Genomic DNA, 22,488 nt, shown 5'->3' with positions numbered 1-22,488 from the left:
GTAACATTGGATGTGACAGGGTGAGATCGGACACAATAGGATGGACGGGAATGGGATAAAATAGGATTGGATGGAATGGAATGGGATGGAACAGGCATGGATTGTGACTGGATGGGACAGTGTGGGATGGGATGAGATGGGATGGGATGGGATAGGGATGGGACAGGGTAAGATTGGACTGCAAGGGATGAAATAGCATGGCATGGAATGGGATAAGATAGGATTGGATGGAACAGGGTGAGATCAGACTGCACGGGATGGAATCTGACGGGATGCCACAGCGCGACACGAGACCTTTCGTGCCCCCTCCCCCCCCCCCGGGGCGGCTGCGCTCGGCTCCTTCCAGAAGGTTCCGGCGGTGCCGCCCGGCCAATGGGCCCGCGCGGGAGGGGCGCGGCCGCCTCGAACCGGCCAATGGGCGGCGGGGGGCGGGGCGGGGCGGCCGCGGGGCCAATCGGCGCGGGGGCGGGGGCGGGGGCGGCTCGGCAGCGCGCGGCGCCCCGGGACAGCGCGAGCGGTGAGTGCGGGGCGCCCCGCCCCACGCGCTGCGCCGCCCTGCGACCCACCGACCCACCGACCCGCCCCCCTGCACCGACCCATGGCACCGACCCACCGGCCCGCCCCCCTGCACCGACCCATGGCACCGACCCATCGGCCCGCCCCACTGCACCCACCCACCGACCCACCGACCCGCCCCACTGCACCGACCCATGGCACCGACCCGCCCCACTGCACCGACCTATGGCACCGACCCGCCCCCGTGCACGGACCCACCGACCCTCCGACTCGCCCCACTGCACTGCCCCATTGCACCAACCCTCCGACCTGCAGCACTGCACCGCCCCCCCTGCACTGCCCCATTGCTCGTCCCCACTGCACCGTTCTGACCCACCGAACTCCCCTCCTGCACCGCCCCACCGTGCTCCCGCCCTGCGCCCCATTGCGCCGATCCACTGCACCAGCTGCACTGACCCACTGCGCCGCCCCGCTGTACTGACCCACTGCCCCACTGCACCACCTCCCCTCGTGCTGACCCACTGAACTGCCCCACTGCCCCACGCCACTGTGCCAACCCACTGCACTGACCCACACCTTCTCCCCACTGCACTGAGTCACTGCACTGACCTACTGCACTGACCCACACTTCCTCCCCATTGTGCCACTCCACTGACCCACTGCACTGACCCACAGCGCCCTGTTCCGTGTCCTGTGGTGGGGGGAAGCCCCTTTGACTGGGGGGTAAAAGGATCCTGTGGATCTGTGGAGGGGGTCAGCCCCTGTGGGGTGATGGGGGACCTGGGGAGTCAGTCCCCCCACCCCATGGGTTGACAGGATGTCTGTGTGGGGCTAGGATGTCGCTTCTCCCTCTCTATGGGGCGACAGAGTGTCCCTGTGGGGCTCGGGGATTAACCCCCCTGGGATGACAGGGGCGGCTGTGTCAGTCCTATGGGATAATAGGGAGTGTGGGGTGATGGGGGTTCCCTATGGGGCTGGAGGATACGTGTCCATGCCTTGTGGGGCGACAGGGTGTCTCTGTGGGGCTGGAGAGGTCAGAACCCCTGCTCCATCGCATGACAGAGTGTCCTTGTGAGGCTGGGGGTTGGTACACTCCCTTCCACTGAGGGGTGACACGGTGTCCCTGTGGGGCTGGGGAATCCGTCTCCCTGCTCCGTGGGTTGACAGGGTGTCCTTGTGGGGCTGGGGGTCAGTAGCCCTGCCCTGTGAGGTGACAGGGTATCCCTGTGGGGCTGGAGACTCTTTATTCCCTCCCCGTGGGGTAACACGGGGTCCCTGTGGGGCAGAGGGTTCAGCCCCCTCACCCCATGGGGCGACAGGGGGTCCCTGTGGGGCTGAGAAGGCGAGGTCAGCCCCTCTGCGCCTGTGTGGGTGAGGATGGGAGGTTTGCCGCTAACCCCAGTTGCCCCCATGGAGTGACAGGTCTTCCCTATGGGGCTGAAGGTGGGGAGGAAGGGGTTGGCACCTCTGCCCCCCAACTCCGTGTGGGGCAAAAGGGTTTGCTGCGGCTATGAGTCAAGGTTGATCTGCCCTACCTAGCAACAGCGTTCCTGTGGATCTGAAGTGGGTGCGATGAAGGGGTTAATCCTCCTGCTGTGTAAGGGTGACAGTGCATCCAAGTGGGTCTGTGAGAAAGCCCAGGGTTAACCCCAGGATATCCCTGTGGGGCTGGACAGGGTTAATCTCTCACTCCCTTCCCACTTTGGAGGGAATAATGTGCCCTGTTGGAACTGTGTGGCCTGGCCAGGAAGGGGTTAAATGCCATGTTGGGGACACCAGTGTATCCCAGTGGAGCTGAACTGGCTGGTGACGAAGTGGGTAAACCCCACGAGGTAACCATGATGGGGTTGGAGGAGCCAGCAAGGAAGGAGTTAACCCCTGTCCTCATTCGAGGTGACAGTGTCCTTCAGGAGAGCAGAGAGGAAAGGGTTAACTGGCTCTCCCCACCACCACCACCACCACCTTGGGGCCCCGCAGTGGGTCCAGTGGTGCTGGCGGAGTGTGGAGGGGTCACCCAGCCCCTAAATGGGACACCCCAAAATGGGGGGGAATGGGGAACCCCCCCCCGTGTGTCACAGGGGGTGCAGGGAGGGGGTTAAACTTATCCCCACACCTCTGTGAGCACTCCAGTGGGGCTGGAACGGGAGCACCCCACCTGGGGAGATGCTGGGCGAGGGCTAGACTCCCTCCCCACTCAGGAAATAGCACCCAATAGGGCTGGAAATGGGGGACCCTGTGTGGGGAGATGTTGGGGTGGGGGGCTGAGTGTGCCCCCCTCATGTGGGGCTGGAAATAGGGGAATTTACATAGGGAGATGTTGGAGTGTGGGTTGAGCTCACCCCACACTCCTGTGTGAGCTCCCCAGTGGGGCTGGAAAGGGGAGACCCTACATGGAGGTGTGTTGGGGAAGGGGCTGAACACATCTCCACACCAGTGTGAGCTCCCCAGTAGGGCTAGAAAGGGGGAGACCTATATGGAGAGATATTGGGGCGGGGGGCTGAGTGTGCCCCGTCACCCCTGTGAGCTCCCCACTGGGGCTGGAAAGGGGGACCCTACATGGAGGGGTGTTGGGGAGGGGTCTAAGTGTGTCCGCACATCCCTAAGAGCACCCCAATGGGGCAGGAGAGAGGGACCCTATTTCGAGGGGTGTTGGGGAGGGGGCTAAGCCCATCTCTGCAGCAGTGTGGGACTGGAAATGGGGGACCCCGCATGGGAGGCAGCAAGGGGGGGGCTTGACCTTGTCCCCACACAGTGGCATCACCCCGTGGGCACGGAAATGTAGGACCCTACATAGGGAGACACAGAGGGGGTCCTGCCCGTCGCGGGGGCGTGCGGGAAGGCGGCGAGGGGAGGGTTCACCCCCTCCCCACGCAGGTGGCGGCACCCCAGTGGGGCTGTGGTGGGGAGGGGGAGGCGGGCGGTGCGTGTGGGGGCTCGGGGAAGGGATGATTCATTGCGGGTAGTCATGACATTACTGCCTGGTTGCCTGCGGCTGCCAGCCGACACGGGCACGGGTGTCTCTGCTTTGCCCCGGCGCACCGACATCCCCTCCAGCTCCCCTACCGAACCTGGGATAACGCTGCCATGCCAGCCATCCTGCTCTTCTGGAGCCGCGCCGAGAGGTACGCACCCCACTCCGGCTCATCCAACCCGGCGCTAAGTGCCCACCGAGACACTGGACCCCTTGCCGCTTGGGATGCAGCCTGCCCGGGTGGGATGCAGGAGCCCCGTTTCAGTGTGGGGCATCCGGAGAGGATGCTTTGACCCACTGGACCCACAACTGCTTGGAATGCAACTTGCCCGGGTGGGATGCAGGAGCCCTGTTTCAGTGTGGGGCATCCAGAGAGGATGCTTTGACCCACTGGACCCCTAACTGCTTGGAATGCAACTTGCCCGGGTGGGATGCAGGAGTCCTGTTTCAGTGTGGGGCATCCGGAGAGGATGCTTTGACCCTCCAAACGCCAGTCCCTTGGGATGCAGCCTGCCTGGGTGGTTTACAGGAGCCCCTTTTCAGTGTGAGGCGTCTGGAAAGGATGCTTTCTGCTACTCACAAGTGGTGGACCGGGGGGACCTGGTGGCATTGGATTTCCTTGGCACGCCTGAAGGTGACTTTTCAGAAGTAGGTTTTGTGCCACCAGGCTGGGAGGAGGAACCGTCCCGGTGCCCCGCTGAGATGCGGGAGCTCCGGTCCCTGGGCGGGAGCTTCAGTTGCTGGTTGGGAGTGCGTCGGTCGGACCCCCTTCTGCTGGGGTCCTGGAAGGGGGAACACAGGGACACCCGCACATCCAAAAGGGAAAGCCGGGGAGGTGCAAATTGGTTTAATGTGACTTTTTCCCAAATTCCCACCGCCCTACTTTTTTCCCTCCCCGATTCGCCTGGCGGGTGCGGAGCCCTGGGCGTCAGCAAAGCCGTTTCTGGGGACACCGGGGGCTCCTGGCTGCGCTCCCTGCTTTTTGGCGGGGGCTGCGCGGGGGACGTGGTGGTGACGGGGCGGCTGGGAGCCTTGCGGCAGCAGCAGGGAGAGAGGATGCTGGAGCTGACGGCAGAAGTGTCTTAATCCGGCGGCTTAGTGAGAAAGCGTTGGAAACCAATTAAAAGGAAAATTACAGCTCAGCGAGCGACTCCATAGAAGGGTCTCTCCACGGGTGGCTGGGAAGTGCACAAAGGAGGGCAGCTCCCCGGCAGCACCGCTTCTACACCTGCTTGCCCACCACCAGCTGTCCTCAGAGCAGAAGTCGGAGGTCAGAGCCTGTTGTGGCCACCTGGCTGGTGAGGAGCTGTCCTTTTGGTGTGCCGGATGAGCCGGAGAGGAGGCTTGCCACCAAAGCATCCCTTGGCAGTGGTGGCATCCCCGGCACGAGCCGGCAGCTTTCTCTCTGCATCCCCTTGCCACCCTTCGGTGCCTCCCGTCCGGGCACGCAGCACCTGCCGGCGCCTACGGACAGCCGCGATGTTTAAAATAAAGCTAGAGCCTTTAAAACTGACGGCTTGGACTCTGAATGTGTTCGTAAAGTTTAGGTAAGTGGGTTTCCACCTCTCAATCTTTTGTCCTGATTAAACTATTGATGTCCATCCCCAGCGTCCTGCGGTGACCTCACACCCTGAGATGGAAAAATATCTCCCCGGTGCAGCTGCCGGGGTGGGTTTGTTCCCTTAGATGACTGCCTAGCAGAGGAATTATGTCAAACGATCGCTATTCGGCTGGCGTGCGCATCCAGAGGTTGATGTCATGTGCAGGGCCGGAACAAAGATTTAATTTTTTATTTATTTTCCCTGGTGTATTTGAAAGAGAGGAATGGAGGCTGGGATGGCTTGGCAGGCAGAGGGGATGCTTGTGGTTTTCTGCAAGGTTGGGTGACAGTGGCTTGTCCAAAAAGGTTGGGACTGGGAGGGTGATGCAGGAATGTCTTTGCCTGCCTGAAACCCGCCCTGTGTCGCCTTCCACCCCCTTCCCCGCTCCCGAGGGGGTTAAATGGGAAGGCAGGAGAGGATGACTGAGCAGAAGGGGGAGAGGAGCGGTGGCAAGACTCGCAGCTGATCCCCGGAGGTGGGAGGGAGGGAGGGAGGGAAGGAAGGAGGGGGACAGAGTCGTGTTTTACCATCATCTCGCATGTGAGTGTCGTGTGAGTGTCGCCTCCGGAGCGTGCCTTAACCCACCGGGTCACCCACTGGCAGCTGGTCCTCACTGTCACGGTAAACGGCGCGGCACGGGCATGCGTTTCGGTACAAAAATATCTCCCCTCCCTCATCCCATCCAGCTGAAGGGGTCCCTGACCAGGACTTTATCCCTGTCAGGCATCCCCGCCCTGGGAGAGACCCCTCAGCAACAGAGACCAGAGATCTTGTGGAGGGCAGCAGCGTTTTGCGGGGGATGAGATGTATTTTCATGGGAAGCGCTGTGGGGTTTTGGCCGGATGACGGGGGTCGCGGTGATGCTGTCAGATTGAGCTGCATGGGGTCGGAATCGGGTACTGTGGTCCCCGGGAGGGGACAACTGAAGGTTTGCCACCTGCATATCTCTCAAGCCAGGGTGTGATAGGTTGGTCTTTGGCGCTGCCCCGCTTGCTCTCATGGCAGGAGGGTTGGCATCATCCAGACAGGGGCCAGATCCTGGTCCAGGTCCTGGTGTTGGTCACAGGGAGCCCCTGTACTGCATAGGAAGCTGCTGTGGGGAGGGGAAGCACTGTGGTGACCTTTGGTGGGAGGTTGGGCAGGTAACCATTCAGAGCCCCTCACCATTGCTCACCCCAGGGTCTCCTGCAGCCCCCGAGCTCCACGGGGAGGGCAGATGAGAAGGCGGAGGCAAGCAGGGGCAGAGCATCCCCCAGCGCCTGTGTGGGCTGGCTGCCGGCAGCATCTCTGTACGCAGGAGCTGGTACGGAAACGTGCTGGCATCCAGAAGCTGCCGCAGGAGAGGCTGCCAGATGCTCTTTACGCCCCCAGGGACGTTCTCCCATCTTTTCTGTGCCCCAACAGGCTTCCTCACGTGCCCATGGGTGCCCCCATCTTCTCTCATTATGTCCTTCATGACTTGGGTGTCTGAGCTCCCCTCCCTACGTACAGCAAAGGAGGTGCTCTGTGGCTGGGGCAGAGAAGAGCAGAATTTGGTGGTTTGGATCAAGGTGGCTGGTTTCCAAGCCCCCGTAGCAGCTCACCAGCCTCAGAGGCATTATGGCCTGAGGTGTGACCCAGGGCAAGCCTTGGATGCTTGGAATGAAACCCCGGGGCTCAGTGCAGCACTGTGGTTGTGCACCCCAGGGGTGCTCAGACACCCTCATCTGAGATGCTGGGGTAGAGAGGGTTCCTCCGTGACCTCCGCTGGGAGCTTATGGATAAAGCTTCTAGAGATATGTGGTAACTTGTGTGATGGAGCAGGGAAGTCCAAGGCTCATGCCTCATGCAGAAATCCATCTGTTGAAGGGTCACAATGGGCTGGGGCTGCCCAGGGATGTTTGGAGCAGGACATGAGCAGGAGTGGTTAACAGAGAGCAGAGGGTCTGCTGGGGCAGCACCTGCAGAAGAGCACGGCCAGGAGCAAGCAGAGACCTGCGTTGTGAGACAGGAGGACAGGTTGACATGGGAGTCGGCTCTTGGATGAGCAAAGGTTGAGGAGCAGTGGGAAGCACCATTGGAGAAGCATAGGGCTTGCTCAGTCTCTGCCCCGAGAAACTGCCCTCCTAGCTGCTCTGCTTGCTCCCTGGGTCTCTGCCACACTGGCAGCGTGACTGGGGGTTGAATTAATTGCTCATCCTTTTCCTCCCTTGGGTTATGGCTGTCAAGTTTTCCATGCCTTAGTATAGGCATGGCCCTGGCCTCAGGCCCCGCACAGTGGAGGGAGGGCACCCCACGCTTCTGGCTTGCTGTAAGATGTAGTTGAAGGCTCTCGGGAGTGCAAGTCAGGGTAGAAAGTGGATTTTTTTTTCTTAAAACAAAAAGAAATAAAAAAAGCCCTCCCACTATCACAAGATGTTTCTGTCTAACGGCTTCGTTCTCTCTCAGTTAAATACAAATTACCGCTCTGACACGCCGGAGGCGCTTATCTCCAGCTGAATGCCAATTGCTTTCAGGAACAAAATGTTTGAAGTTCCTTTAAGGTGAAGGTGGCAGCAGGTCCCTGCCGCTGCTTCCAGCCTCCAAAAACCTGCTGTCATCACCCCCAACTCCCGTCCCAGGTCCCCGGCTGGGAGAGAGCCAAAAGGGGGTGGACAGGCATGGGCTGACAGCTACATTTAGACATGGCTCAGCCCTCCTGGCTCAGCGGCAGGGGGACAGGACGGGAGCGCAGTCCTGGCCTGACGTGAGCAGTGGCGTGGCCTTTATAATAACGCCATGCCCCAGCTCAGACTCTCCTTCTCCCTGTCAGCCTCAGAGATGTGTCTCCCCATCCCTGCCCTGGGGCTTGGGGAAGTAAAGCTGGAGCTGGGGAACATCCTGGTGCCAGGGCTCTGACCTCCGGTGGGAAGCGTGGACTTGAGGAGGCTCTGGTGCTGCTGGCCAGTGGGACGCAGGGAGCATCAGCTCCACGATAAGTGTGTGCCAGTCCTGTCCCCAGCTGCCCCAGTTGGATATTCACCTTACGGAGAGTTGTTTTTCTGCTTTCAGGAATAAGTACTCGGCTCCCGGTAGCGTCGCCGTCATGGGGAAGGACTATTACAAGATTTTGGGCATCCAGTCCAGTGCCAACGAGGATGAAATCAAGAAAGCCTATCGGAAAATGGCCCTGAAGTATCACCCTGATAAGAATAAAGACCCCAATGCCGAGGAGAAGTTCAAGGAGATTGCAGAGGCTTACGATGTCCTGAGCGACCCCAAGAAACGAGCCGTTTATGACCAGTATGGAGAGGAAGGTGAGGATATGAGCATAACCTGCATGGAGGTTGGGGCGCAGGGTCAAAATCGGTTTCTGTAGGTGAAGGCGTGTTTGCACACAGAGCTGACCTCGTGGTTCATGTCTGACCCTGAAACAAGGCTGGTAGCCGCAAAACAGGGGAGGGCAAAGGCTCTGCTGGTGTCATATGTCTCCTCTCAACCCACTCCTCCCCAAGCTGCTCCGCTAAGGTCATACCTGTGGTATGACCTTTTAATTAAGCTAGATTTCTTACTGAAGAAGTATTGCTTTTGCCCACATTCCCACTTGCATTTGAGCACTGGTCCCACTGTCCTTACCGGTACAGGCTGACCTACAGGATTCAAAGCTTTTCCCAATTTAAGTAATAGGTCCTTGTTTTGAAACCAGGCGGCTGCTGTTGTCTCGTGGTTGGCATGGAGGAGGAGAGCCGCTGCACCACAGGCAGCCTTATTAGTCGAAGATGGAAGAGCGCAACCCCATTCGAGGAGAGCACTGAATAGCATCTGCATTAATCAGCCCAGGGCTTGGGTGCTTAAAAGAGCAGGTCTGGCAGGAGAAGTCTGCTGGGTGGAAGAGGCAGCCCCTCTTGCGGGGCCAGTGGGCAGGTGCATCCCCTAACGAGTTGCTGGCAGAATTAACCAGCAGTGGGTTAATTCTTGACCTGTTAGTTGTGTAAGGGCTATGATGGGTGCACGAGGCACAGTGGTTTGCCACCCTGTAAAATGAGGAGAGGCTTTCTCAAGTAAGAAACCAGTTATTTCCTGGAGGTGATGCTGAAATCAGACCCCATTGAGGCTGGTGTCATGGGATTAAAGGTGAAACCTCCTGGCTGTACGGAATGTTAAGGATGGGGACTCTGTGGGAATTGGGCAAGATCACATCACCAAAGGCAGCTAAAAAAAGAGTGAGTTGAGGAGGGAAGAGTAGCCCCCTCCTCACAATGGGACAGGGAACACCAACAAAGCCAGACCCTGTTGGCATTGGACCAGTTGTGGTCCATGGCCCCCTACAGCTTTTGAATCCCATCAGGTGCCTTTTTTGGAGGCACATATCTTGGGGATCAGCATTTGAGGGGCTTCTGGGTCCCACCCACTGGGGTAGCAAGGTGAAGCGAAAGCCCCCCCACCCACACAGAGTATTAACTTCATCCATCAGAAGAGACTCCCACACTTGCCCGTTTTGTGCTTCTCCCCCTCCTATCCTGCTGCAGGGGGCTGGCACGAGGGACAGCCCATCAGAAATAGCCCTTCACTGTCACCAGCATGGCCTGAAAATAGTCTTAGAGCTGGGCTTGCCTTAACCCTTCCCATTCCTCCCAGTCAAAAATAGCCTTGCAGAGCATATGTGACCTCTTTGGGGGGCCACTTGTTGTGTGTCTTTGCTGCTCAGGACTTTAGGAGAATAGCAGTGACATAAGGCTCAGCCCAGGACCTGGCAGAGGATTTTCCCATGGGAATGGTTGCCAAAAGGTCCAGACCCTGAGCTTACCTGGCATTTTGTACAGCCTGTATACAGGGAGCTGCATGTCAACCTAGGGGACTGCTGACCTCCACCTTCTCTGCCACTGAGAGTCACAGTTGCTTGCTGAGGTCAAAGCCTGCTCTCATCTGCAGGATGGTGCTCCTGGACAATGGCCATCAGTGCAGCCCAAGAGACAGGACTATGTGGGCAAAAGAGAGACTGCTCATGGGGATTGATGGAGATGGGCTGGTCGGTGAAGTGAATGGAGAGAACCACAAAACCACTTCAGTAGGGACATCAGGGGCAAAACCTGAATGGATTTTGAACTTGTTGGGTGCGGGGGCAGGACTGTGTGTCATGAGGTGATGCCTTCCAGTCCCATGCTTTCCACAGATGGCTGGGCTGGAGAGGCTGACCTGCATCTCCAGTAGATGCTGGAAGGGCTGCCTGGAGCCAGGAGAGACCATGCTCACACCTGGGAAGTGTGGTCTCGGCACGGTGTTTGCTGGCAGGGGCGTTCATGTCTTGTCTTACCCCTTCTCTTCCAGGTCTCAAAACTGGAGGTGGCTCTTCAAGTGGCTCAGGGAACACTTTCCACTACACCTTCCATGGAGACCCCCACGCTACCTTTGCATCCTTCTTTGGAGGCTCCAACCCTTTTGACATCTTCTTCGCTAGCAGCCGCTCCCGGATGTTCAATGGCTTTGACCAAGAAGACATGGATATCGATGATGATGATGACCCTTTCAGTGCCTTCGGCCGGTTTGGCTTCAACGGCATCAACGGGGTTCACCGGCGGCACCAAGAGTCCCTGCACACACGGAGGAAGGTCCAAGACCCACCCGTCATCCATGAACTCAAGGTGTCCCTGGAAGAAATCTACCATGGCTCCACCAAGAGGATGAAGATCACACGCAGAAGGCTCAACGCTGATGGCCGGACCATGCGGACTGAGGACAAGATCCTAAACATTGTCATCAAACGGGGTTGGAAGGAAGGTACCAAAATCACATTCCCCAAAGAAGGGGACGCCACCCCGGACAACATCCCTGCTGACATCGTCTTCGTTCTCAAGGACAAGCCTCACTCACACTTCAAGAGGGATGGAACAAATGTGATCTACACGGCAAACATCAGTCTTAAAGAGGTGGGTAAGGGTGGGAAATCCCGTAGGGTGGGAGATGGCGTGGGGTCATGGCACATGGGGTCAAGATGGGAGTCAGTCCTTGTTCTGCAGCAATGAGGAAGGACCAGGTAGGTCACAAGAGACACAGGCAAAGATATCTGCAGAGAGGAGCACAACAGAGGCCAGTTTTTGGAGATGCTTGGCCTCAGTGCGGGTGTAGGACATGAGTGCTGCGATCCCTGCTGAATACACCTTGTTTCTTGGGGCAATATAGGTGTTACTTACCCCTTTTCTCCCTTCCCCATATGTCTTGTCCTTCTATTTTAGCATATTCACATATGAAAGGGAGCCCAGGTCCTCTGTAAGCACAAGGGAAAACCCAAGCTGGCTAGCATGAGCCTTGTTCTCATAGTTGAGCCTCCTGTGGCTTAATTACCATCTGGGATAGTGCCAGGTGCCTGTCGCCACACACAGAAAGCAGGGTCACACGAAGAAGGCTGGTACCTTGCCCCTGCAGAGCAATGCTGTAGCTATCATAGCTCTGGCTTTCCTATATCAAGAACCAAGTAAATGAAATATTCAAGCACTGAGCAAAATGCAGCACATCCAGGCTGCGAGTCCCAGAGGTCACAGCAGGGCTGGATGCATCAGAAGCTGCACAAAGGTGGGAGAGGAAGGGGAGATTACACCAGTACAAGATGTGCCGTTCGCTGCCACTGCTGTGTAACTACCTTTTAATAAACCCCAGCTGGCAGCTGCATTTAACATTGACGATTTTGGCAGCTGCCATTTGCTGTTCCTTTCAGACTGTAGACAGTGTCTGTCTTCTTAATGAGCTGACTTTTTTTCTTTTTCTGAAGGCAGATTTATGTTCTCAAATGCATTTAATAGAAATAAGCTCAATGAGCCAGACCTGAGGTAGGGAAACGTGAGCTCATTACTGTGCCAGCAAGTCAGGAGAGCTTTGCAGTGGCTCTGCATCCCAGCTGGGGCTGCAACCGGGTGTACTGGGTGCAAGGGACAGCCACGTGGATCAGGCAGAACTGAGTGCTCCTCGAGAAAACTCAGTTCAAGTTAACCTGCAGACTCAGGAGTTGAATTTCCTTCACAGTGCAAAGTGAAGAGGTTTATTCCTGCCATGGCTGGCTGCCCTGGCTGCTCCAGAAATACTCATAAGAGGCTGCCTTATTTATGGAGCCATGCATGCCATATCTCACATGTTTTCTTCTGTGCATTCCTCTATCTGTAAAATTAACCCTAAGCTTGCTGTGCTGATTTCCAGACCACGTTAGCCTAGGTTCATGCGCTGCTCAGGCTGGAGGGGGCTCTTCCTTGGAGTTGGCCTTTTAAGAGCACAGAAAACCTGTTCATTAACCTGCTCTGGCCCTGCATGTTTTTGCACCAGAAGTGCTGGTGCTGGATGCTCATCATCACTGTGATCCAGGCATGTGTCCTGGCCTCTGGTTTACACGATGTAGTCACAAAGCAGAAAACTGCTGTTCTGGGCAAATTCCGTATCTCTTTGAGCTGGACTGTCTGGTCTTTGTCCATCCCCACTGCAAACCCAGCATGCTGGCCATCCTCGGGGAGCTGCCTGCCTGGCTGCCATCCCCAACTTGCTGCTTTCCAGAGCAGGGTGATATTCTGCTGCTTTTGTCTTCCATGAAAAGTACCTTACATGCTCTGGAGCATGAGCAGGTGCCAGGATCTCCGCAGTTCTATCTGCCATCACCTTATATGTGATGGATACAACCTCCTCATCACCTGAGCCTGTGGCTGTAGTCTTGGGTGCTCTCCTTGCACCTTTCCTCCTTGTAAGGCTGTATTTTTTTGCACAAGCTTTAGTCTTTTCCATTGCTGTGAGAGCAGCACAGCACAGTGCCAGCATACAGAGCTCACATGCAGTAGTGCTGTGCTGGAGATGGCTCACTAGCATCCTGCTGCCACATGAAGCAAGGCACCTTGTGCTCTGGAGAGCAACCTCCTCCTCCTTCATCCCACAGAAACCTCTGGAGAGCAATCCAAGGAGGCAAATGCCCTCCCACTCTTCCTGTCCCAGCCCTACTGGGTGCCATGTGGCCCCAACCGGGGCAGCACAGGGCATTTGCCACCCGGCTCCTGCAGAAGCCAAAGGTGTCAGAGGGCTTCCCCATGGACTGTGGGCTGCAGGGAAATGTCCCTTCCTAAAATTACAGGAAGACGTCGAGTGAGAGACCAAGAGAGGGAGAAGTGACACCATTCTGCCAGCAACTGCCTCTCCGGAGAGGTAGATCTTCAGGCAGTGCCTACTGGCAAGGGCTTGTGCCAGCCCAGCTGCCTGCCTAATGCCAGCCCTCAGCAGCCACCCGCTTTTGCATCCTTTACCTGGCACCACCTTCCTCAAAGCATCTGCACATCAACACCTGGCTGAGACGCGACCGGTGCCAACATCCTCTCCCGCAGCTTTCCTGCAAGCGGAGGAGGACTGAGCACTGACCTAGATAAAGTTCTGCTCTCACAGCACAGCATTCAGCTATCAAACCTGGGGTTATTTCATTTAGGGGAAAACCAAACCTCTTTCTAGGATGTGGGGCTGCTCCCCCAGTTACTGGTGTTACTTCAGCAGCTGTTTTCTCAAATGCCACTGAAGTTGGGCAAGAAGAGTGAAAAATAAGGACATACGGAGAAGGAGCAATCACCGCAGAATCTCGCATCTTGGCCCTCGGAAGAAAACATTAAGATCCCATCTGCCTTCACTGCTAACACTTGCTCCTGCTTGCATCCATCTGCTTGCCCCATCCACGTGCTCCCATAGGGATTTCCTGTTCTTCCCATTTTGTGGCTGGACATGTCCTTTGCCTGGAACATGTGGATCTATGCAGCCCTCCATGGTGCATGGTGGTGGGTACCCGTGGGCAGGAGGGCTTCAGGATCCTTGGGCAAGCCCAGACCCAAAGTGCATTGATCGATCCTTTGCTTCCCTCCAACCTGCTGGAGCTCCAGCCAAGCACCTGCTCCTTGCACGGAGCTGGCAATGGGCGCCCTCTTGCAACTAGAAAAGCTCATCCTTGGAGGAGACCCTTCCCTGGAGGAGACCTCATGCAGAGCAGCTGTGTAAGGAGCTGGCTACAGCTCTCCTGTTCTCTGCTCATCAGAGCCCCCAGTGTCCTGCCAGTATCGCCCTGGTGCAAAGCCCTGGCTCAGCTGCAGAAGCCACATCTGTCAGCTCTGAGCCGGTGGCCAGTATGAGAAGAAATGTTTCTTCTTATGCCTGTTGCTGCTCTGCCACAAGAGGCCTTTCCTGAGGAGGGTGTTGCACAACATCCCCCAACTGATCCCAGAAACAGCAAATTGCATCCTGCACCCCTCCCTTTACAGGGTATTTTCAGTGGGACAGGAGGGCTGGGACCCCCAGGACCCATCTCAGAGGGGTAAGCCTGTGTCAGCCCCTTGCTCAGAAGAATCTCCAGCCTTGGCAACCCAGCTCCCCACCCCCCATTTCCAGAAGCATCGCTCCGCAATCCTCTCCCTCAACCCTTGCTGAAAGCCTGAAGACGATCCTGCCCACGTGTATGCCAGAGCTGTCTGAGTTATTTAAGGACACAAGGATTTTCTTGCTGCATTCCCATGTCACGTGGCTCGTTAATGCAGGCTGGCTTGCGGTTGCTGGGCACCCACCACCCTGGCTGCTGCGGGTGGCTGGGACACATTGGGGTGGCTCCCAGAAAACCGGCTCCTGGCTTTGCAACTGGGACTCGTGACAGGGACCAGCACCTCTGGGACCGCAGCTTCCAGGAAATCTTGGTTTGTGCTGTCCTGTGGCCTCACCGCCGTCCCACGCTGGCGTAACCTTTTGGAAGGTGTTGGTAGTGGGGATGAGACTTGGGCTGTGCTATAGATAACCCTCAGTGCCGGGCAGAGCTGCAGAGCTCCAGAGGACGACAGCTGACGAACTGTGGTGGCATCCTATGATCTCAGCTGGATTTTTGACTGCCCAAAGCTGAACGGTGAGGCTGGGAAGTAGCTAAATTTAGTGTGTTGCTGCGAGTGTCTGAGTGCTTGCTGGTGGTGCCTCATGGGGACCCCAAGAGATGGAGAGGGGCAGTCTTTTCCCCCAAGATGCAGTGGCATCCCTCACCCAGGGCACCCCTCTTCTCCTGCACAGCTCCTGCAGCCCAGTTCATGCTGGTTAGACTGGGCCAGCACCAGCAGAGACCCGTGCTTGCACTGGTGAGCATCAACTGGTGCTTTTGGGCACCATCCAGACAGAGCTGGGCACTTTATCCCGGAGAACAGCCAGCAGGAGGACAGGGTGCATCCATGAGATTGCTTTGGGGTGTCAGCCCTGTCTGACGGTGTGTCTTCTCTTCTTCCCTCAGGCCTTGTGCGGCTGCACCGTGAACATTCCCACCATCGACGGGCGGGTGATCCCACTGCCCTGCAATGACATCATCAAGCCGGGTACAGTGAAGAGACTGCGTGGGGAGGGGCTGCCCTTCCCCAAGGCCCCCAGCCAGCGAGGAGACTTGATCGTGGAGTTCAAAATCCGCTTCCCTGACAGAATAGCTCCCCAGACAAGACAGATCCTCAAGCAGCACCTCCCGTGCTCCTAGAGGCCAGGGACTCTCCTCCAAGCAGCAATACTCCAAACGCACGTGCCGGAGCACCCAGCCCATACGGAGCAGAGGTGCCACAGCACTTTGAAATGCAAAAAAAACACCAACCGTCACACCACTTTCCTTCCCCAAGAAACCCACCCAACCCACCCCACACCCATCCCTCTACCCATCCATACCTCTTGGCCTGTTTTCTACTCCAGCAGCAGGGAGGCTCCTGCCCTTCACAGCTCTCCCAGCGGCCAAACGTTTTTTTTCCCCAGAGGTCCAGCTTTTCCACTTCTCACAAGCGAACAGCGTGGGCTCTTTGCCCAGGCAGGTGCATCATGTTGTGGGTTTTTTGTCACAAGCTTTTCAGGCCACTTTTCCCACCAGAGGCTGGACTTGTCGGGGTCCGGCACAGTGTAAATAGGACTCCGCAGGATCTGGCATCCCTGCCGTTAGTTTTCCTCTTCCCCTCTTTGATACTTGCTGCTGTTTGGGGTCTTGGCTGTACCGCGGTGCCAATTGCTCCTGCCCGCGGTGGCCCTCCCTGTAGCCGGACTGTTTCTCATCTGGGACCACGGTACCGAGTCTGACCGCGGTCCGCTCTCCTGTGCCAAGCCTAATACCAAGTCTCGGCTGTGCCAAACAGCGGAGCACATGGGGATGGTCCCATCCAGCTTCCTGCCCCTTCCTGGCGCTGCATCTTCTGCCCGCAGAGCCCCAGCCAGCAGGAGGAGGGGGGAAAGCCCAGGGTGGAGCTTTCTTGTTCAGATGTGTTGAGTTTGCATTGCTGCTTTGATTTATTTTTTTTTTTAAAAACGTATATATAGAGCTCGTTAGATAAACTCTGTAAGGGATTTTCTCTGCCCATTTGGGGGTTCCTGGTGTAGTGCACCCTGACTTTTTTTTCTTGAGGGGGATAGTTTAGCCACATGGACATCAAGCCTGTCATGGGCACGTGTGTAGCACAAGTCTGGGTGCAAAAGCAGAGCCAAGCGTGAGCAGAGCCGTGGGTTTCACTAGCGTTTGAGTTCAACCTTAGGGTTTTTAATAAGAAGAGAAAGGCACGTGTATATATTTTTCTATAGGGACGATTCATTCAGGAGGTGTTTCTGAGCGTCAGGGTGGAGCTGGGAGGCGCATGAGGCAGTCTGCTTGGTGGCTTCGTTTCAAAATGCTGTATTTTTTTAAAACCTTTGGATTTCCATCAGGAGAATTTTTATATTTCTTACCTTTCTTGGCCCACTCTGCCTCGTGCCAGTTTCTTTTTTCCTGGGAAAGGGCTCCTACAGAGCAGGAAGCGCGTTCGACCTGGCTTTGTACGGCTCCTCTTCCACCACAGCACCACCGAGAAAACCCCTGCCAAAATATTCCCCCTGCCCTGGGGATCCGTTTTCTTTAAAGAGAAAGCACTGACTTGAAACAGGGGGGTCTTTTGGGGTGGGGGCCAAGCACGGGGCATCTGTCGGGGCTGAGTGTACAGGTGTACAGTCTATCTTAAGGGGCCAGGGGAGCTGTGAGGCACTGCTTAATTAATAGCCCAGTTTGGCTGGCAAGAGGATGCCACTGGTTCCCTCCGCTGGTCCCTGTGGAGTTTGATGTAGAGGAAAACCTGGTGGACACCATGAGCGAGAAGACAGGCCAGCGCGCAGATGCAAGCTGCTTTGTTGTTCTCGGTTTCAACGAGACCTGAATGTTTCATAGTGGGTTTTTTGTAATGTTTTTTTTTTTTGTTTGGTTTTTTTTTTTTTTTTTTGTAATGTCAGTATTGAGAGAAAAAAAGAAATAAAGTATTTTAAAAAATATACTGCCTTGAGATGTGTTGCAATGGGAAATGCTGGGCTGTGCTCATGCAGGAAGTGTGACAAGGATGGAGCACTGTGACTGTGTCATTCCCACCTCTGGGCTGGCTGTGTGCCTGGGACCCTGAAGGCTGGTAAGGAAGGGATTAATTGGACAGGAGCCTTGAGGATGGTAGGGAGGGGAAGAAGAAATCTGTTTGCTTTGTTTACTTGGTGCACGGGACTTTCAGGGCCTGATAATGAGAGGAAATGGAAGGAATGCATGACCTTCTCGGTCACAGAGAATGGCTGCTTCCCTCATTAAATTGAGTTAGTTGTGCTGACCACATTGCCAGGGGTTGAGAGCGAGGGGAACCGGCCAGGGTGTGTGTGTTCCCTCGGGGCTCCCAGGACATGGCTGACATGGGCAATAGGATGGGATGGCTAAGGACAGGATCACTGAGGTTGGAAAAGACTTCTAAAATCACCAAGTCGGATACCGCAGTGTCTACTAAACCATGTTCCAAAGTGCCACTTCTGCGTGCTTTTTAAAAACCTCCAAGGATGGAGACTCCACCACTTCCCTGGGCAGGCTGTTCCAGTGCCTCACCGCTCTTTCAGTAAAGAAATGTTTCCTAATATCCAGTCTAAATCTCCGCTGATGAACTTGAAGCCATTTCTTCTTGTCTCGTCACTTGTTACTTGGGAGAAGAGACCAGCACCTCACTACTAACCCCCTTTCAGGGAGTTGTAGACAGCGATAAGGTCTCTCCTCAGCCTCCTCTTGTCCAGGCTAAACAGCCTTAGTTCCCTCAGCTGTTCTTCCTAACTATTCTGCACCAGTCCCTTCACCAGCTTCGTTGCTCTTCTCCGGACGCTGCAACCCTTGATGTCTTTTGTGTAGCGAGGAGCCCAAAAACTGAACACAGCATTCAAGGTGCAGCCTCACCACCATGAAATACAGGGGCACAATCACTCTGCTGGTCCTGCTGGCCACACCATTTCTGATACAAGCCAGGATGCTGTTGGCCTTCTTGGCCACCTGGGCACACTGCTGGCTCGTGTTCAGCCACTGTTGAACAGCACTCCTAGGCCCTTTTCAGTCAGGAGCTTTCCAGCCACTCTTGCCCAAGCCTGTAGCACTGCACAGGGCTGTGGTGTCCCAAGGGCAGGACCTGGCGCTTGGACTTGTTGAACTCCAATACAACTGTCCTCTGCCCATTAATCCAGTCCAGACCCCTCTGCACAGCCTTCCTATCCCTGAGCAGATCAACACTCCTGTCCAATTTGATGTCATCTGCAAACTCACTGAGGGAGAACTTAATCCCCTCATCCAGATCATTGATATAGATAAGACAGAACCGTCTCCAACACTGAGCCCTGGGGAACACCACTTGGGTCTGGCTTGCGAACAGCTGGATTTACCTCTTCTCATCACAACTCTCTGGGCTCGGCCATCCAGGTAGATTTTCACCCAGGGAAGAGTACATCTGTCCAAGCTGCCAACAGCCACCCTTTCTAGGATGGCCAACGGGGAGGGAGGGGTCTTGCTGGCTGCCCAGGAGGCAGGACAGACACAAGAGGGGCCCTGGCAGGGCAAGAGGCAGTGGCACAAGCTGCACCCATGGAAAATCCCACTATTGCCTGGAAAGTTTTTCCCCAAAGCTCCCAGTGGGAGAAGCACAGAAGGGCAGATGATGAAAGGAAAAAAAACACAGGCATTGTGCCTCGGGAGGGGACTGGGCAGAGGCTCCAGACCCCAAACAGGAGCTGTCATTCCCTGCTCCCTCCCAGGGCAGAGCACAGGGCCATGAAAACAGCCTGCAAAACACTCGCCCACAGCAGGCACAGGGTTGGGAGCAGCTAATGGGCTGAATAGAGAGGGCAGGGGGAGGGAACAGAGCTGGCACAGCCTCCCTGGCCAGAGGGGTGACAATACTGCCAAAGAACAAGTAGTGTTTGTCAGGGATCTGTACTGGGACCAGTTTAACATCCTTGTTTACAAAGATGTTTAACTTCTTTGTCAGCAACATGGACAGTGGGATTGAGCGCACCCGAGCAAGTTTGCTGATGAAACCAAGCTGATAATGCAGTCAACCCATCAGAGGGAAGGGACTCGGACAGGCTTCAGAGCCGGACCTGTGCAAACCTCATGAAGTTCAGCAAGGCCAAGCACGAGGTCCTGCTCCTGGGTCAGGGCAATCCCAAGTGCAAGTAGAGGCTGGGCAGAGAATGGACCAAGAGCAGACCTGAGGAGAAGGTGGATAAGAAGCTCAACAGGAGCCACCTGTTGAAACTCCACCTGGAGTACTGGTGGATAAGAAGCTCAACAGGAGCCAGCAGTGTGCACTTGCAGCCCAGAAAGCCGTACCCTGGGCTGTACCAGAAATGTGGACGGCGGGGCGAGAGAGGTGATTATTCCCCTCTATTCTGCTCTTGTGAGATGCCACCTGGAGCCCTGCATTCAGTTCTCAGCACAGGAAGGACATGGATCTGTCGGTAGCGAGTCCAGAGGAGACCACAGAGATGATCCAAGGGGTGGAGCACCTCCCATAGGAGCACAGGCTGGGAGAGTTGGCATTGTTCAGCCTGGAGAAGAGAAGGCTCTGGGAAGACCTTATAGCAGCTTCCAGTGCTGAAAGAGCCTACAGGAAAGCTGGTGAGGGGCTCTTTACCAGGAGGTGCAGGGATAGGACAGGAGAGATGGTTTCAAGCCGAGAGAGGATAGATTGACATTAGATCTTAGGAAGAAATGTTTTCCTGTGAGGGTGGCGAGGCACTGGCACAGGTTGCCCAGGGAAGCTGTGAATGCCCCATCCCTGGAGGGGTTCAAGGCCAGGCTGGATGGGGCTTTGAGCAACCCAATCCAGTGGGGTGTCCCCCTGCCCATGGCGGGGGGTTGGAACTGGCTGGTCTTTAAGGTCCCTTCCAACCCAGACTATTCTATATGATTCTACAATGGTATCCATGGGGCAGAAAGTGGCCATGGGGAAGGAATGTTGTTGGACCAGAAACACCCACGGGGAAGGGGGAATGTCACTTGGGAGGGCAGGATATACCTGTGGAGAAGGGGAGCCCTTGGGGCAGCAATAGCCATGAGGACAGGACACTCATGGGACAGGTGATGCACAAGGTTGGGGGCCAAGGATGCCCATGGGGACTGGACGCCCAAGGGAAGGAGACATCTAAGGGGAGGGGATGCCCTGGGGTCAGGAATGCCCGCAGGGTGCTGGCCCCGAGGGGACAGGGGACCCTCTGAGCATGGGTGCTGCCTGCCCTCTGCTGGCAAGAACGCCTGCCGGGCTCAGAGGGGATTGGGATGCTGCTGGAGGGCCCAATCCCTTGGGTTAGGGTCCAGCCTCTAAGCCCAGTGCCTTGGCTGCAGGATCCCCCATTCTGCACCCACTGTGGACTGGGCTGTGGCCCCTTTGAGGTCACACTGTCCCTGCAGGACCCAGCTGTAGGGCTGGGGTGAGAGGAATGTGGCTCTGGGGCCACCTGGGGAGCCCCTGAGGGTTGGAAGGAGATGCGAACAATGATGATGAGGGGACAACCCTCAGCTGTCCCCTTGACAATCTCACCCCATTCAGGGCAAGCCCCAGCCACTAGCACATTCCTCCACCCTTTGCCTTTAGGGGTGCCCAGTTCCCACAGCAAGGCCCTGGGTAGGTAAGGACACCATGGGAGGGCTCCTGCTCCTGTGGCTTCCAGAGGTCTCATCTGGGAAATGTCTTCTGGAAAGGGTTACAGGCTGGGACCAAACCCATTCCCAGGTGCCACCTGCTCTCCTGGGGATCCATGGAGGGGCAGGGTAGGCAGTCAAGGTCCCTGGATGCTGCACATGCCAACTTGGGGGACACCCCCAGATTCCTAGCAGGTTTACACCGTGCCAGGGCAGATGCTCTCAGAGCTCCCATGGGTGCTGTCCCCACCACATTGCCCACCAGGAGCCATGTCCTACAGGTGGAAAGCAAAGAAAGATGAGGTTTTGCAGCCTTCCTGCATCATTTAATTAGCATTTGCAGTTAGAGAAATGTAGTATCAGGGAAGACTTGGACTGCTGGGAAGTGGGCCATTCACCTCACCATCCCATGCCCTGCTTGCCCCATACTCCACAGCAGAGATGCCAGCACGAATTTTTCCCCAGCGTTGGCTGGGTGATGATGGCCCCAAACTGGCAGGAAGAAATCCACCCTGTGTCAGAGCTCGGGAAGGATTTGGGGAGTCCTGAAGAGCACCTGGCAGGGGTGCAGTGGCCTTTTCCCCACTTCTGGATGGCTGCAAGCAGCTGGCTCCTGGTTGTCCCCAGCTGGGGCTGCCTCTTCGGCTTGCACTGGTGATGCATTGGAAAGCAAAGCCAGCATCCGCATGCCTGCAGAGCAGCAGGAAGACGCAAAGACAGGGAAGCAGCACTGGGTAAACATCACCAAGTACTGGTTCACTAAGGAAAAAAGAGGCAAGGAGCACAGGAAGCACCAGTGCCCCATCCTCAGCCCTGCTGCCAAAGGAGACCCTGCAGGAGCAAGCAGCAGTGTCTTCTCCAACAGAGGTGGCATGAGGACATGGCTGTGCAGAGAAGTAGGACAAAGCACTTGAGCTGCCCACCCTCCCCAGGGCCCTCCTGGCCTCCTACCCCAGCAGGAGGCTGTACTATTTAAACACAGTGTTTCCAATTTTCACTCTTTTCACTACATTGCTGTGCACAAGCCCCCTCTCATGGGCAGTGCGATTCTTCCGCCATTCTGAGACTTCCCTCTCCCCTTAAATCCAGCTGATTTGATGGACAACACCCCCCCCACCCCAGATCTGCCAGGCTTTGGGACCCACACAACTCCCAGGAGGTACACGAGGAAGTTCGCCCTTTACATAGTGGCTCAGACCTAAAAGCAGGGAGGAAAGCTTCTGTCGCATGATCCCATAGAAACCTCAGCTCCTGCATCTCCCGAAAAGCTGGCAGCACAAGGTTGCTCTATGTCCTACAGCAACTGCCTCACGCAGGCTCCCTGCATCCAGGCCCACGGCCTGCTCCCAGGCATGTGATGGGACCAGACCCAGGGCTGGGTCCCATAAAATCACAAAGAGAAGGAACATACAGAGAAGATAGAAATAAATTGAGCAAGGCAGCAAGCTAGAAGCAGCACCAGGATCAGAACCCAGCTATGGAGCATGGGACAG

General features: G+C 56.2%; 1 protein-coding gene across 5 annotated transcripts; it reads left to right on the top strand.

Moving 5' to 3' along the window:
* The first annotated feature begins 486 nt into the window (after positions 1-486).
* On the top strand, positions 487-17,251 carry DNAJB5 (DnaJ heat shock protein family (Hsp40) member B5). Of its 5 annotated transcripts, none has more exons than XM_054054870.1 (4): positions 487-517; positions 8,119-8,363; positions 10,375-10,973; positions 15,311-17,251. In XM_054054870.1, the coding sequence occupies exons 2-4, from the start codon at positions 8,153-8,155 to the stop codon at positions 15,542-15,544; spliced, it is 1,044 nt and encodes a 347-aa protein (XP_053910845.1). In that variant the 5' UTR covers positions 487-517; positions 8,119-8,152; the 3' UTR covers positions 15,545-17,251. The 5 variants fall into 5 exon arrangements, with proteins under 5 accessions (XP_053910845.1, XP_053910842.1, XP_009556103.2 ...); XM_054054867.1 differs by lacking the exon at positions 487-517 and adding an exon at positions 3,467-3,638; XM_009557808.2 differs by lacking the exon at positions 487-517 and adding an exon at positions 3,659-5,034.
* The last annotated feature ends 5,237 nt before the right edge of the window (positions 17,252-22,488 follow it).

Source organism: Cuculus canorus, chromosome Z (genome assembly GCF_017976375.1).
Source record: "Cuculus canorus isolate bCucCan1 chromosome Z, bCucCan1.pri, whole genome shotgun sequence".
NCBI lineage: Eukaryota > Metazoa > Chordata > Aves > Cuculiformes > Cuculidae > Cuculus > Cuculus canorus.
Note: the sequence above shows the minus strand (reverse complement) of the source record. Positions and strands in the feature narration are given on the sequence as shown.

Excerpts from the sequence above, each read along its gene's own strand:
- DNAJB5 (XM_009557808.2), top strand. The coding sequence starts at position 4,814 with ATGAGCCGGAGAGGAGGCTTGCCACCAAAGCATCCCTTGGCAGTGGTG. Across the intron at positions 8,364-10,374 it reads TGACCAGTATGGAGAGGAAG|GTCTCAAAACTGGAGGTGGC; the intron begins GTGAGGATATGA and ends CTTCTCTTCCAG. Across the intron at positions 10,974-15,310 it reads CAAACATCAGTCTTAAAGAG|GCCTTGTGCGGCTGCACCGT; the intron begins GTGGGTAAGGGT and ends TTCTTCCCTCAG.